The 15,461-nt window shown below is 40.7% G+C and overlaps 1 protein-coding gene across 1 annotated transcript; it reads left to right on the top strand.

Annotated features, from left to right (window-relative positions):
- Positions 1-287: 287 nt before the first annotated feature.
- LOC137189440 (trichohyalin-like) lies at positions 288-14,888 on the top strand. Its single transcript, XM_067599306.1, has 19 exons — positions 288-371; positions 496-1,106; positions 1,588-1,792; positions 2,171-2,312; positions 4,091-4,966; positions 5,659-7,578; positions 7,702-7,788; positions 8,146-8,301; positions 8,644-8,760; positions 9,260-9,382; positions 9,489-9,545; positions 9,688-10,230; positions 10,596-10,826; positions 11,115-11,853; positions 12,308-12,438; positions 12,543-12,596; positions 12,706-12,844; positions 12,932-12,997; positions 13,770-14,888. Exons 3-17 carry the CDS (start codon positions 1,620-1,622, stop codon positions 12,832-12,834), a joined length of 5,478 nt encoding a protein of 1,825 aa, XP_067455407.1. The 5' UTR covers positions 288-371; positions 496-1,106; positions 1,588-1,619; the 3' UTR covers positions 12,835-12,844; positions 12,932-12,997; positions 13,770-14,888.
- Positions 14,889-15,461: the final 573 nt, after the last annotated feature.

Here is a 15,461-nt window from a genome sequence, read left to right as displayed (position 1 = left end):
CCTAACCGCTCCTGTCTTTGCCTTGCAGAGAATTAGAGAGCTGGAGGACAGGATTGACTTGCAAAAGAGACAAATAAAGGAAATAGAGGAGAAGGTACATATTACATTTTTATCTGTTTTTTACCATCATGGCTGGTTATAGATATGTGTGCTGTAACCTGACAGATATTAGTAAGGGAGAATATAAGAGACTCAACATTTACTGAACTGTTGTGTGTAATTTTATAAAGTTCTTAACACTCTTTTTCTTCTCTCTCTGTCTTCACCTGTCGATTAAACCCCTTGTGTTCTTTTAGTTTTTGTTCCTCTTTTTATTTTTCTCTTTAGCATTTATTCTTTGGCCTTAATGAAAGTGACTGGACCCACATCAGGTATCTAATATCCATCACATAATTGCACATCTACTCTGCTGCACAGTATTTAGCACATTTCTGGTGATGATAATGATGAGAATAATAAGAAGAAGGTAATAAAAGATATTTTCTTTTTTCTCAGGTGTTAAGGTGCTCTGGAGGCAAGAGTGGACAAAACAAAACCTAATTGTTTTTTATGCATTTGTAGACAGCTCATGAAAACCTTATGGCCTTTTTGATAAATGTGCACTTTTTGCAGAAGACCTAACCTGGAATGCAAACATATTTGAAAGTTTAATAAATAACCAGATATACATGAGATTTAAGTGAGATTTATTTATAAATGGCATCTACTATAGCGACACTTGGACCTGGAACATGAACTCCTCTGTGAGAAGCAAACACATGGATTTACTGAGAGAAAACTGTGAATCAGAGGATTTATTAAAAGGAGAAGAGCCACAGCCTCAGTTAAAGGATGACCAGTCAGACATTAAAGAGTGCAGTCACGGAAGGAGAGCTGGAGGGAGGAGAAGAGGAGTGAAAGTAAATGGCTGGGAGAAGGGGCAGAGCGACGGGGGTCAGCAGTCTGAATGCCAACTGGATCTGGAGGATTCTGGCAAAGTCCAACGTCTGTGGCGTTTCTAAGGAAACAACAGTGCAACAAAGTTCACGGAGCAAAAGCTGAACTCACGGGAAGCTTACCTCTGCATGGAGAAGATGAAACTACACTCAGTGGAGCACAAAAAACAGGTTATTATCTAAGTTAAAAACAGATCATTTAAGAGCTGATGTAATGTTTTTTCCTCTTTAAGAAGACAATATCCGTAGATTAACAGTTTTCTGTCTTTTCTAATGTGAACAGATTGTCCATTAGCGTCTGTGTTCTTGCCTACTTAGTTATGTATTAGCCAAACTTGTTTGCTTACTTATTAAGCTTAAATTTTCAGGATGGAAGGATTTGTGAAAAAGTTGGAAGGAGGTGCAGAATGATTAGGAGGCGGGGTAACCTGAGAGACACCTGTGCATGCTCCCAAGCTGTTGACATTGTGAATAATAGATGACTGTATTTTGTTCATCAAACATACACATTGTGTTTTTTTTCCTAAGTCTGTGTTTATATTTTTATTTTTGTATGTTTATGTGGAAAGACACAAGAGAGCGTTTTTTTTTTTTTTTTCCTTCTTCTTTCCTGTGCAAATGAAGTCTGACACCATCAGTTCCTGTGCTGCAGGTAAAACTTACCTAGTGGGCACAGGCTAACCAATGGAGGATCACATGACCTCATCAGACATGGCGGCTACCGGAAACAGTTCTGTCACCATGGCAACAGGCTCAATGGGAGCTGACCCGGACCTGGAGGTTCTGTGTAACAGAGTGAAGGTCTTGGAGCAGAATGCAGGTTCAACCATTCATTCTGACAGCTACATGTGGAACAGGTGAGAGACTGGGGGAGAGGTGATCCAGTGACACACACCCACACACACACACACACACACACACACCTGCTACTATATACTCACTTTTGGCCAAGGTGTGATATCACATATCACACACTCCTGGACGCTCTGCACACTTGCATGCGAGCACGCTGCTGTTAACATCTCCCTCTCTGGAATTACTCGCTGCAGGATATTTTATTTTTATGTTTTTCATCTTTTCTTTAATTAGGAGGTAAAACAGAATCAAAAATGTAGATTTAGATCAAATTAACAGAGAAAGTAATTAAACCCTGCTGAATGTTAATATGCAAATTTGTGTGAGGTTGAATGCTAAGATGATGTAATGTGAGCTTCTCTGGGGTTGTGTTCTGGTAGGATCAGAGAGTTAGAGAGGTCAGAGAAGAGTCTGCTGCTACAGCTCTATCAACAAGCCTCTGCCTCCCACCTCCCCAGCATGCAACACTCCCAGAGGCTGGATCAGAGACTCCACATGCTCAGGGAGGAGGTCAGGACCATGGTGAGTGAGAACTCTGGATCACTGAATGCATCAACAGACATGAATGTGCAAATTGTAAAACATAAAGACTTTTAGGACTGTGAGCCGTGAGTCAGGTTTTACCTGTTGTAGGATTAGACAAAAAATCTGATCAGTGTTCAATAGACTGATAAGACCTTAATTCTGAAGTAACTTAATTAAAATCGGTCAGATTATATTCAAATGGATGGCAGGCAGCATTTGTTGGTTTGATGCAATATGCAAGTTTTAAAAGCAACATGTAACAACAACATAGCCCCAGAGAGGCTATTTTGATCTTCATATGTTCCCTTTTTTAGGTCCATTAGTCTATCAATAATTCTGTCATCCTGTTCTGTGTGTCCTGGAAGAGGGATCCCTTCTCTATTGCTCTTCATGAGGTTTCTCCTATTTGGGATGTTGTATTGTTGTACAGATTGTAAAGGCCCCTGAGGAAAATGTCTGATTTGTGATACTGGACTATATAAATAAAAATTGACTTGACCTGACTGATCAGTCAAAAACACAGTAATACTGTAATAGAGGTATGACAAACATGGCATACAGCACAAGTCCTGCTTACTGATTTTTTTATGTGACCCACCTCTGTAGCAATGTTTGCATTTGTTACATTTTTTAATTTTTTTTAAATCAAATATTTGTTATTTTGCCCATTTAGACTTTTCTCACTTGATTTTTGTACTTGAAGGACGGGTTCAAAATTTTTCAAGTCTGTCTTAAAACAATAGTCAGGTGCCCTGAACACTGGAATATGCTTTTTCTTGTAATAATCATTCCTTCTGTTCATAATGACCATTAGAAGATCCCTTCATAATGCACTTACGATGTAAGTGAAAGGAGGGTAAAAAAAACAACAAGCCTCCTTCTGTGCAAAAATGTATTTAAAAGTTTATCTGAAGCTAATATGAAATTTCAGTTGTCCAAATGAGTCAAATCAAGTAGAAATCTTTCAACGTTACAGTCTTTTTAGTACCAAAGTCCCTCTTTTTGTTACTTTACTTCCACCGCAGCTCAACAGTGAAAGAGTCAAAGAGGAAATTTGATGCTAAAAAAACTGTAAATGTAGCAGATATCCACTTGATATGACTAACTCAGACTGCTGAAGCCTCATATAAGCTTCAGATAAGCAATTTGCATAAAATTACTGTGTAGACACACTGTGGCTTTTGACCCCCATTACTTACATTAAAAGTGCATTTTAATTGGATCTTTTAATAGCCATTATGAACAGGAGGAATGATTACAGCGAGGAAAACCTCTTACAGTCTTTATATGGGCACCTGACTGTTGTTTTAAGACAGACTTGAAAAATTGTGAACATATCCTTTAATATATTTCTTAAAAATTGTCAAAAAAAGACACATACTAGTGATGAAAATGGAAAATGTCACGTTAGTTTTTTGAGTAACTCCAATCTTTGAGACTTATAGCACTCCGAGTGATACATTGTCATCACATATCTGCTTTAAAAAATTACACTGTGATGGTTCAATAGATCAATAGCTTTATTAGTCCCCAGTGGGAAAATTGATTTGGTTGCTCATGTGCAGTAAAATGCAAAAGAGGCACAAGTCAGACAGGTCACAACCGATGACAACTAAAGACATATTACTGGCCTACTAGAACAAACAAACTAACACATATTCTAGGAAAGCATTAGTGCAGACAGTTCATGCTGTAAAACAAGCTTTGAGGAATGATTTCGGTATCACTATAACTCAAGAATTGGTTTTCACAGTTTAATATTTTCTCCATCTCAGACTCAGGAGAAGGAACAGGGGGAGCGTTTATGGAGGGAGCGACTGCAGCGCTGTCAGAGGCAGCTGAAGGCCAAAGAGGAGGAGATGAGCCGCCAGTCCCAGTACTTTGAGAACTTTAAAGCCCAACTCCAACACAAGCTCACCTTGGCCCGGGACAGAGAGCAGAGCCTGCAGAACCGGATCTACACTTTAGAAAAGCAGCTGCTGGACATGACTGTGAGTGCCGCCACCGGTGCTGCAACAATCAGTGCTGTCAGAATTACTGCCGGGACTTTAACACAGTCGAAGGAGCAGGAGAGGCTACTTTCCATGAGAGGAGAAGGTGAAGGGGAGGAGGAGAAAAAGGAGGAAAGGAGGAAGCAATGGCAGCCAAACATAGGAACTGAGAGAGAAGAAAGACGAGAGGGTGATGAGGGAAAGACAGAAAAAGAAGGAGAAAGAGACACCAAACAGAACTCAAATGAGGCCAGGCTGCAAGGTTTTATCCTGAGCCTGCAGGAGGATCTCAGGGTGCTGCTGGAGAGAGAGGAGAGTGGGATGACAGAGCGGAGGAGGTTGATGGAGCAGCTCCAGGAGGCTCAGGAGAACAGCCACTTCCTATGCTGCAAGGTGGAGGAGATGAAGGCAGAGGCGCAGCAGCTGAAGCTGTCTGAAAGCTCCCTCATGGAAGAAGCTGAAGAGCTGAGAGAGGAGAACCACAGACTCCAGCAGAGCCTCAGGGATGCTACTAACCAAACACCCAGTCAGTCACCCACAATCCTTGAGTCAACATGTCCATGTCCTGGGACGAGCTCACTGAGCTGCAGCCCCTTTGTTTGCTCTGTTCCCTCCAACACTAACGCCACTGGACGTTACTCAGATGAGAGCTGTGGAAAGGTGTGTATGATACGATAAGGAGCATTTATTCAGGCCCAAATATGTTTGAAAAGTCACAAGTTCCTGCATTATTGTGTTAAAATCCTCATAAAACAAAGTTAAGTTCAACAGTTTGATCAATCTGGTGTTTATTTCTGTGGTTTATTTTTCACTCAAGATGCTTTAGAGGCTAAACATGCTCAAAAAGAGAAACTATAGGTTCAGAGAATATTGGATCCAGTGTTATTATTGACTTTGTGTCATAAATTCCTTCTTGAAATATCATAAGAAGCTGTTAGAGCATAATAAATGTGATTGAATGTGGAGAATATAAAGTGAAAGCTCTATTCTCAGGATTTAGACTTACATAACCACAAAACTGAGGGGAACCCTGTGCTTCTCTCCTGCTGGTGCCAGCTGGTGCAGGATAAACCACTGTAAGCCAAAATATCAACATTCCTGTGCACACCAGGAAGATTAACACTTTTCATTCACAGATTACATTAAAAATAAAAAGGAGCGAACTACGTGTTTCACATGTTGCTTCTTCAGATTCACTCTGTTTTTTGGCTTACTGTTACATAACCACCTCCCCCACTTTAAATGCTTATATGTATATTTTGTTATAGCTGACTGAGACACGAATCAGGATTATATTATACTGTATGCAAGTGTTTTATCGTTTTAGATGTTAAATTGTGATCTTTGTGCAGGTCCAGCTAATCTTGGATGATGGAGACGGCCAGCCACATTCATCTGCAGTTGTGTCTGTTCACCACCAGGCTACAGCAGAGAGCCCACAGAACGACATAGAAGATCCCCCCTCACCCGTCAAGCTGGAAACTCTGTCTTCACCTGAAATCGTCTCGCTGAACCTTGTTACCCACCTTACCTCCAAATCCAACCTCAGCCTCCAGTCACTTTCCGTGACTACAGAGACAATAGATGAGTTTAAACTGGGTACCTGGTGCTCCAGAGGTGTCCTTAACCTGGAGGAAACCCCCAGTGAGGAATCTGATGCCCTGAGGGAAGCGTACAGGAGCTTGGGATTAGGAGAAGATCTTGAGGCTCTCCAAGAGCAACGTGACCGCCTGGAGGGCGCCCTGCAGCACACACAGGAACAGCTGCAGGTGATGGCTCAAGACAACCCTGAACTGAAATCACAACTCAGGAAACAAGCAGAGGAACAAGAAACAGAGACGTCTCCTGCCCAAGGTAACACCATCCTTGCTCAGGATGATCTTGTCCAGGCCCTGAATCAGGAGAACCGGGCTTTGGCGGACCGGATCCAGGAGCTACTGGCTCAAATTGAGCTCAGAGAGCGGGAGATGAAGACAGAGCAAACTCAGCTGAGGGAGCATATTTTTAGGTTAAAGGAGGACCGAGCCCGGCTGGAGGAGGAGAACCAGGAACAAGGGTGTTTGATCACAGAACTCACCAAGAAGACTGAAGATGATCTCAATACTATCATGGAGCTCCAGCAAAAGTTAGCAGAGAGCAGAGAGTGTATGGAGGGATCACAGGTTGACAAGGAACTGTGTGGATTTCAATGGCAAAGTGAACATACAGCTGCAATATCAAGACGTTTTCAACAGAACAACCCAGAAGAATGTGTGGATAATTTGGTGGAAAGTGTGCTAAAAGGGGAAGAAGAACCACAGCTGATGTCCAGTCAACAACCAGACGAGTTGATCACAGCATCAGACTCTGATTTTCAACATAATAAACACAATGATTCATTGCAAAACAGCCTACAAAGCAATCTGCAAGTTAGTTCATTGACTGGTGAAGTTGACCAGCTGATGAAGTCGGTCCAGAGCCTCAAAACAGAACAAGAGGAGTTGATTGGCAAAATAAATTCTCTCAGAGACGAGCAAAGAGAAGCAGCTCTGTCAATCCAAACACAGACAGAGGAGAAACAGCACTTAACTCGGACAGTTTGGGAACTGAAGGAGGAGAAAGACCGCATCTCTCAATCTCTGGTTGGTCTTAAGCAAAACAGGGAGCATCTAACCAGGACAATCTGTGGGCTGAAAGATGAGAGAGACCAGTTTATAAGGTCCATGAAAAGCCTAAAAGAGGAAAAAGAGCAGCTCTCTACATGCTTATCTGGTCTTGAAAGAGAAAAAGAGAAACTGTTAGAATCGCTCTCAAGTAGAAAAGAAGAAGGAGATCAAACCGTGCAATCACTACATAGGTTACAAAAAGAGATTGACCAGTTAAACCAGACAGTGCTCAGTTTGAAACTAGAGAGAGACGAACTAACAGATTCCCTCAAACGTCTGACAGAGCAGAGAGATCAGGAACAACTATCTTCTATTTTACAAGAAGACCGTGACAAGCTGCTAAAGTCAGTTAGTAGTTTGAAAGAAGAAAAAGAAAGAATTGAACATTCAATCAGTTGTTTGAAACAGGAAGAAAAGCAGACAATGCAATTACTTCAAGACACAAGAGAGGAGAGAAACAGCCTGCGAACTGGTTTCCACAGCCACACACAAACACAGGAGAGGAATCAAAAGCATCTGTTGAATCAAAACAGTGTCGGGGTGACAAAGAAGACGGAGACTACTGTCTCAGGGGATTATGCTGCACACAGATGTCAGACTAATAACTACAAAGGAAACTCCATACAGGTATCAAGAAAGACGTTATTTATGCCCTTTGTTTGTGGTGTCTCATTTTTAAGTTACAGTTCATCATGTGTCATGATGTTGGGTTATTTTGTACTTACACAACATGATTTTGATGGAAAACAGAAGCAAAGTGATCTGATGAGGGAGATTGAAGCTTTGGAAGCAGAACTAAAAAGGTCACAAGAGGAAATGGACAAGAGCCACGTAGAGGTGAGTTTACACAACTTTGTTTTTTTGTCTTGATGCATATTTATGAACATTTGGAGATTGTCTAAAAGAAATGCTTGCAGCAGATACACATAATAATACAAAACATATTTGGTTTATTTTACTATATTTTAACTGTATATAATTTGTTAAACTTAATCTGAAAGAATATGATGATGCAACTTCTCAATTATGCTAATCTAACATATGCTATCTACAGGACTGACAGGAAATATTGAGATTTTGGAAAAAATTGTCAGATTTACAAACATTGGTATCTGAAAATGTCTATCATTGGCTCTCCATACAATAAGAAACTTAAATAACTGCATGTGTTTATCGGTGTTTGTGCATGTGTAGACCAAGAGGCTGCACAGTGAGTTGTGTCAGTCAGAAGCCAAGAGGGAGGAGGCAGAGAGGAGGGCGGCTCAAGCAGCTGACAAGGTGATGAGGCTGACAGATGAAGCCAATCAGATGGAAGAAACCAGTATGGAAAATGACCGCCTCACAACTCAGGTATTTAACTAGATATACATTAGAAACATTGTGTCATAATCATGTCTTGTCTGCTCCATCAGTTTGATTTGGTCTGCTTATTAGCTGCATATGAAGTTCAGATTAAGTAAAATAAAATAAAAACTTGCAACAACACATTAAAAACATACACATACAGTTAAAACATCACACATCTTGCTCTGACAGATGAGCGCCTGCAATAATTAGCCTTCCTATGACCTCATGAAGCCATAAATATGTCCCGTAGTTTGGACTCTCTGTTGTAGCTTTCTCTCCAGCTGCAAAGCCAAATAAAGACATTGTTTTTCTGTCAGGCCTAACCAGTGTTTATGTCTGCTGCAGGTGAAGGAGCTGCAGGGCAAACTGGCAGGTCTGGTCAGGGAGAAGACTGATACTCTGACACTGAAGGCACAAATAGAGGAGCAATACAACATCCTCACAGCTCACCTCAAAGCCAAGGTAAGAACGACAGAATGTCTTTCTTTTTGGTTTGTTTTACAACATAAATGAAGTCTCAACGCCTGAATATGTTTATGACACTGTTATGAATTTGATCTCAACCATTTAATTGAATCTGAACAAAGACAATGTTAAAGATGGAGGATTTGTGTGTGTGTCCACACACAATGGAACAGTTCAGTTCCTTTGTCAAAGATTTAACCATAAACTAGCAGAAGTTTAAGTTCAAGTGTTGATGCTTATGTATGGAAATATATGCAGATCTAAAGCTTAAGCAAACACCATAGAGTATCTACTGTAGTACAGATGGACCAAACTGCAATATTCACATTCTACACTTCTTATTTTAAAGATCTTTAGCAAATCATCATTTTGACATATTGAGTTAAGGATGTTTGGACTACTTTAAATTGAGCAGTGGTGGATAATCACAAAGCTTTTCGAATCATAGACCTGTTCCTGTATGTGTGTGTGTTGATTTGTGTGTAAAACCCCACAGACGGTGGCTCTGGAAGAGCTGAACTCTGAGTACATCGCTCTGAAAAGAGGACAGGGCAGCAGAGATGATCTGAGCACTGTTCTCATGTCCCTCCGGACACGTTACAACGACATCAGAGCTAAAGTGGGTAACCAGTCAGTTGTGATTTTGCAGTTTTAGGTTATGAACTGTTCTGTTTTCATCTGTTTCTTATGTTGCTTTCATGTGTTGAATTGTGTTTTGTTTGTAGTATGATGAACTCCTGAAAAAGAGGAGCCAAACAGATCTGGATGTAGCTCCGTTAAAGGTGAGGAAACAGAGACATAGCTTTTTATTCCTTCATCATTGTGTGCTGTGCATTAATAACTATTGTCATGCGTCAATAAAACTTTTTATCGGGCTGCTCTTAGAAGTTAGTTTTGACTGACAAGTGTTTCATCCAATAACAGGCCAAACTGTCCTGCCTGGTGGTGAAGTGTCAAGAGAGGAACAGCTTATTAGTGCAGATGATGAAAGTGATGCACAAGCACGGCTGCGGGGACTCCACGCTGACGCAGCAGGTCGAGCAGCTGCTCAGTGACTCCGCTCTGCAGGACTACACTGCAGCATTCACACCAGGAGGCACTGTAAAAACCCAGAATTACAGTAGTGTGTTTACACCTGAATTTATTCTAAAATTTCAAGACTACTCCAGTGGATTCACACCTGATCAGACCTTTACTTCAGTCACACCTGTAAACCAGCACCAAAAGGGATTCACACCTGAATCTGGAGTAAAATATGGAAAAAGTGAAAAACGCTCTTCTATAGTCACCACTGAATTCACAACAAATCTTCAAGACTGCAGTCGTGACATCATACCTGCACCAACAGTAAAGAAAAATGCCAACTCACCTGTGCCAACCTCACCAGTGCAAGAGCATGCCAGTGTCCAGGTGTCACCATCACCTGTTCCAGCAGAGAAAGAGGGCTTGAGTGGCAACACAACACAGGTGAGATAAAAGAAACAATATCTATTTATTTTATTATATTCACATTACTGAGGCTTAAAGGCTGTAGCAATCAACTGTTACTGCAATAATTCTGTGACGTAATAATTCCCCCAAACAAACAAGATAGGCAGCATTTACTGGTCTCTATGGTACTATGGTGCCTGAATGAATTAAAAAATATAATAGACTGCTACAGGACAAATACAGATTTGTTCAATGCTGTTTTCTCTGATCACAATTAATTAGATGTGAATGTATTTATACTTGCAATGCTAATCAAAACACCCCTTTACTTCAAATAGTAAAGTAAATTATTAATTGTAGGAAAAACTAATATAGTTTTTTATCTCAATTCTACCACACAGCTGTCTCCCTCTGCCAGTGGATCAGAGAAACTTGGATTTCATCATCCAGGCACGAAAGTGCCGTCCTCCCCAGATCCAACCAGTACGTCAGAGGCGAGGAGTAGATCCTCCCTGAGTCCTTCTCCTTCCTCTTCAACCACTCGTGTCAGTCCGAGAAGGAGGCTGAGCAGTCCTGAGAAAATCATCAACCTACATGAGCAACTGCAGAAGACTCTGTTGAGCAGCTATCAGGTATACTTATAGCTTTTTGAGCATTTAGTTATCGCAGTTCAGTGATGAATTATATAAAAACAGTATGTTTTATAGAAAAGTTGTACTAGATTTTCCTCTTAACTTATTCTTTGCTGTTTTTTTTACTTCTCTATGAGTTCAGAAATCTCTCCAGATTTAAAAACATATTCAAGTGTAGTGAAGTCAATTTAATACTTTACAATCTGCAGGACGTACAACACCCTCTATCCTTTGACCTAAATGTTGTGTTACTATATGCCTAGTAGATGTGTTTGTCTTCATCCCAAGGCTCCAGTAAGCAGAGGAAGAGGAGAGCAGCCCAGGAAAAGTCTGTCATTTTCAGCTCCTGCAGACCTGAGCTCGTCCCCTCAGATGAAGACGCAGAGCCTCGGTGTCAATATTCCACCTACCAACCATCTCTCAGTCACCACTGCTTCAAGCCAAGCTAAGCACACTCCAGTAGTGATAACGAAGCCTGTTGCCACCAATAAGTCAACAACACTTTTTAATGCTGTTGCCTCTAGATCCGCTAACGTGTCATTCAACCCTAACACATTCACAAAGCATCCCTTAAAAGCAGATATATCAACAACTGCTGGTCTTTCTAGCTCCTCCAGCTCTTTTATTAACACTGTTGCATCAAGCAAAGAGAAATCCACCTTAAGCAGTGGCACTAATATATCAATATCCTCAAAACTGAAAAGGCAATCAACTGCTATCCCTGATGCTAAACATACAGCAACCACTGTCAGATCTGCAGCTACTGACTCGAATGTCTTAATATTTCTTGACACAAATCCAAAAACCACTGCCTCAGACACAAGTGCCCCAAGCATATCAACTGCCCCTAAGGCTAATATTTTTAGCATGGCTTCAAACATGGATGGTGCTGCCCCTGCATACGCCGGCCTCGCATTCACTTCCTCCTGCACTCAATCTGCTCACTGCTCTCCTGAAATATCATCCAAGTCTCTCAGGAAGTCCCCTGCTGCTCCAGAGAAGACCAAAACACCAAGACCAAAACCAGGTAATGCACATTTTCCATATTGAAAGTCATTTACACAAAGGCAAAAAAATAGCAAAGTGTTTTGTGCTTTTATGATGTTTCCTTTATCGATCTTGCAATGAAACATTTGCTGAAAGTGTTTGTTAGAGCTTTGGAACATAATGTTGTAGTTTAACTGTGTAGAAAGTTAGTTTTTTGTTGCATTCTGCTAAAATGTGATTATACCCAGCCTAGATATGGACCATTTTCTGTCTGTGCGTCTTGTATTAAAGAATATCACATTGCAGTGCGGATTCTTGCAGCCTTGTTTATGCACTTTGTCCTTTTATTATTGAAGAATTTTATGTAAAAGAGAAAAGAAACATAATTTTGTTTTCAGACTGCATTTTATATCCTTTATGTACAGCATTAATAAGAGGGTTGGATGGCTAAGTGCTGTGCTTGACCTTCAGTATCTTTGTCTGATCCTCTCCAGAAGCTCCAGCAGACGTGCGCTCCGTTGAGGTCATCAAAACAGTGGGTCAGAGCAGCCTCATGATTGGCTGGGAGAGGCCGCCGCTCGACGAGCTGGGCTGCAGTAACGGCACGTTTGTGTATGGATACAGGGTAGGCGGAGCAAACTAACAGGCATGCTGACACATGGACGTTGCTTTGGGAAGATGTACAGTATTTGTCTGAAATCTTGTTTGCTCTTGTACTTGTTATTTCAGGTGTTTGTGGACAGCGACTTCCACAAGTCCGTCATGAGCTCAGCGTGCACCAAGGTATCAGTCTCTTACCTGACAGCTGATTGCTGTATATGTTACATCCTGTTATCACAATAAAAACTAACCAGAGCAATTCATGTGCTGTATATTATTTCTGTTTCTACAGTGTATTCTGGAGAACGTCAACCTGAGTGTCCCATTCTACATCAGCGTCCAAACGCTGGGCTCTAATGGTTTGAGTTCGAACAGTGTCCACACCATGTACAGGACTTCAGTCAGGACAGACCACGACTGAATCACGACACGTACGTCGTCCAGTAATATTAAACATCTCTGTATCTTACATGGTTGCTCATAACTGCGTCAAATTAAGAAATGTATCTTTCTGTCAGTGTCCCTGTAGAATTACAGCAACTTCTCAGTGAAAACCTTCATCACCGGTGGCCAAAGTTAAAATGGTAAGTTGTGTGTATTTGTGTCCTTGCGTTTGTGTTGATGTATCAGCACGTCACTACATTTATGTGCTGCTGCACTAAGTTGGTTGAGTATTATTGATTTATTTCATGAAGCTGCATATTTGTAAAATGATTTTGTTTTCTGGTGAATGTTTTTGTTATGTATGTGAAAGTGAAACCTTGATGTAAGACAAATTTCTGAGGAATATGACATTAAAGTGACATCTGATGTAATCCAATTTCAATTGATTTATTTTTAAAAAGTGGTCATATCATGGACATTTCCAGGTCTATGTTTATATTCTGGGTCTTTACTGGAATATCTTTGCACGATTTACAGTTCAAAGAACTCCTTATTTATCTTGTACTGGCTCTTCATACAGCCCCTCAGTTTAGGCCATTTTAACTCCTGTCCCCTCTCCTGATAAGCCCTCTCCGTTCTAATCTGGTTGTCTCTCCTGTAAACTTTGCAAACGGAGCACTCAGAGCAGGCTGAAACCCTGGCTATTGACTTTCAGGGAGCATTTTTATATATGGTAACCTCAAGTTTTGGAACTTTGACTATATTTAACATAGACATCCAACATTGTAACAGTATAAAAATAACAGAAAATCACAACCTTTAAAAGCTTTAAGGTACTTTTCCATACCAATACTTTTCACTTTCCTCTATGTGTCACTTTGAGTGTAAAAGTCAGTTTTGTTTTCTGTACAATGACGATCTGTTACAGTATTTCCTCTGTCCTGTGTGTCCTGTGTGTGTCCCTCCCTCTAGCCATCTATAGCTGCAGCCCTCTGAGGGACCATCCTAACCTCCACCTCAGTCGAAAGCGAGGGAGATACTGTCACACTCCTGGGCTACCCTCGCCATGTGAGACTCAGGTCAACCAATAAAAAAAATACTCATTTCACATGGTCATTATTGACCTGTGGCTGGCCTCAAAGTGATTCACTGAAGACTGAAAAACAAAGAAACATTAAAGATTCCCGCCTCTGCGCTGAGAGTTTACCTGTTTGTAAAAGCAGGTGAAGATTAGATGGATCCTTGTCGGAAGAAATTCCCGTTTCAGAGTCCCGTCTGTCGGATTTCACATCATGAATGGATGGAAGTTTCCGAAGCCAAGATCAGTCACTCACACCAACATTTAGTAACATTGTTCAAGCAGGAAATGTTGGAGGGATGTTTGCATCTGCTGCACATTTTTACACTGTGTTCAACACTGAGAGATCATGTGTCATATCAATGTTGACCCCCCCGCTGCTGCCTCTCTGGACTCAGTGACACAAATCGTCGACTAAAGGGACATTTACGAAATGCCTTTTTTTTTCTTAGCAACACACACTGTATAATGTGCCGACGCATCATTGTACCTGAAGGTCATCTTACTTGATTTTTACACATTAAGCCAAATATATGAGAAACGATGATTCACTCCAAAGACTTATCAGTTTCCTTCTCCTCATGGGTCTACGGGATTACTTTAAAACACAGAAGTCAGATGTTATTTGTATTCTGAAATTTGCACACAATCATTAATATATAGAAGAAGAAAATAAAAAAAGAGATTAACACACTAATATTTTTTGTAGAGTATATTATAAAAGTATGCCACTGGTGTATACAGAATTGTACCACACATGTTTGTATGAGTGACACTTTGCTTTTTCACACTTGTGTCTATTAATAGATGTTACGTTTGCACGCACGCATGCACGTATTGTTTTTTTTTTTTATACAATTTTCACAACACATGATGTTCTTTTGCTACTTATGTATGGGTGTAGAGTAACCATGGTGCAGCAAATGTATTTTTCTATCAGTAATTGATAATATTGATTTCCCATTGATTCCTTACAACTGTACAGAGAATAAATGTTTATATGGCAACTGTCATTCCAGTGTGTGTAGATCGATGCGAAGGGTTAAAACCTATCCAGAACTGTAATTTGGAAATACAGATAACACATACTTATCTATGATTGGGTGTAGATTTAGCTCCACTCCTCCTTCCTTTGACTCAAATACTTCCCATTAATGAACACTAGATGGCAGCCATTCTTGGATTGAAAACCATTGTCCATTGACTTTGTAAAGTAGCACAATACTGTAAGTGTAAGTCACTCCATCTGACAGGTGCTTTCATCAGAGATTTAGTGGAGTGGGTGATGCTGATGTGCATACAAAGACATGCTCAAGTAGCCTAAAACATCTTAGCGTCTGCTCCACATTCAATATAAACCAGGCACAAAACCAAAAAACTGTAAGGAAACGAAGAAGAGGAAGAAACACCAGCAGCAAAAATGAGCTTAATAATCACCTGCTGTGCTCGGCAGCTTTGGGAGCTCCCATGAGAATGTCATCACTCATGCTCAGCAGAAAGTGCTCCGGGTGGAGGGGGGAGTGTGTGTTTGTGTGGTGAAGTATAAAAGGTATATAAAAGTGTTTTCTTCTTCTATAACCTTCCTC

The sequence above is a fragment of the Thunnus thynnus genome, chromosome 9 (assembly GCF_963924715.1).
Source record: "Thunnus thynnus chromosome 9, fThuThy2.1, whole genome shotgun sequence".
In the NCBI taxonomy this organism is placed as follows: domain Eukaryota; kingdom Metazoa; phylum Chordata; class Actinopteri; order Scombriformes; family Scombridae; genus Thunnus; species Thunnus thynnus.
This window is presented reverse-complemented; position numbering and strand designations above follow the sequence as displayed.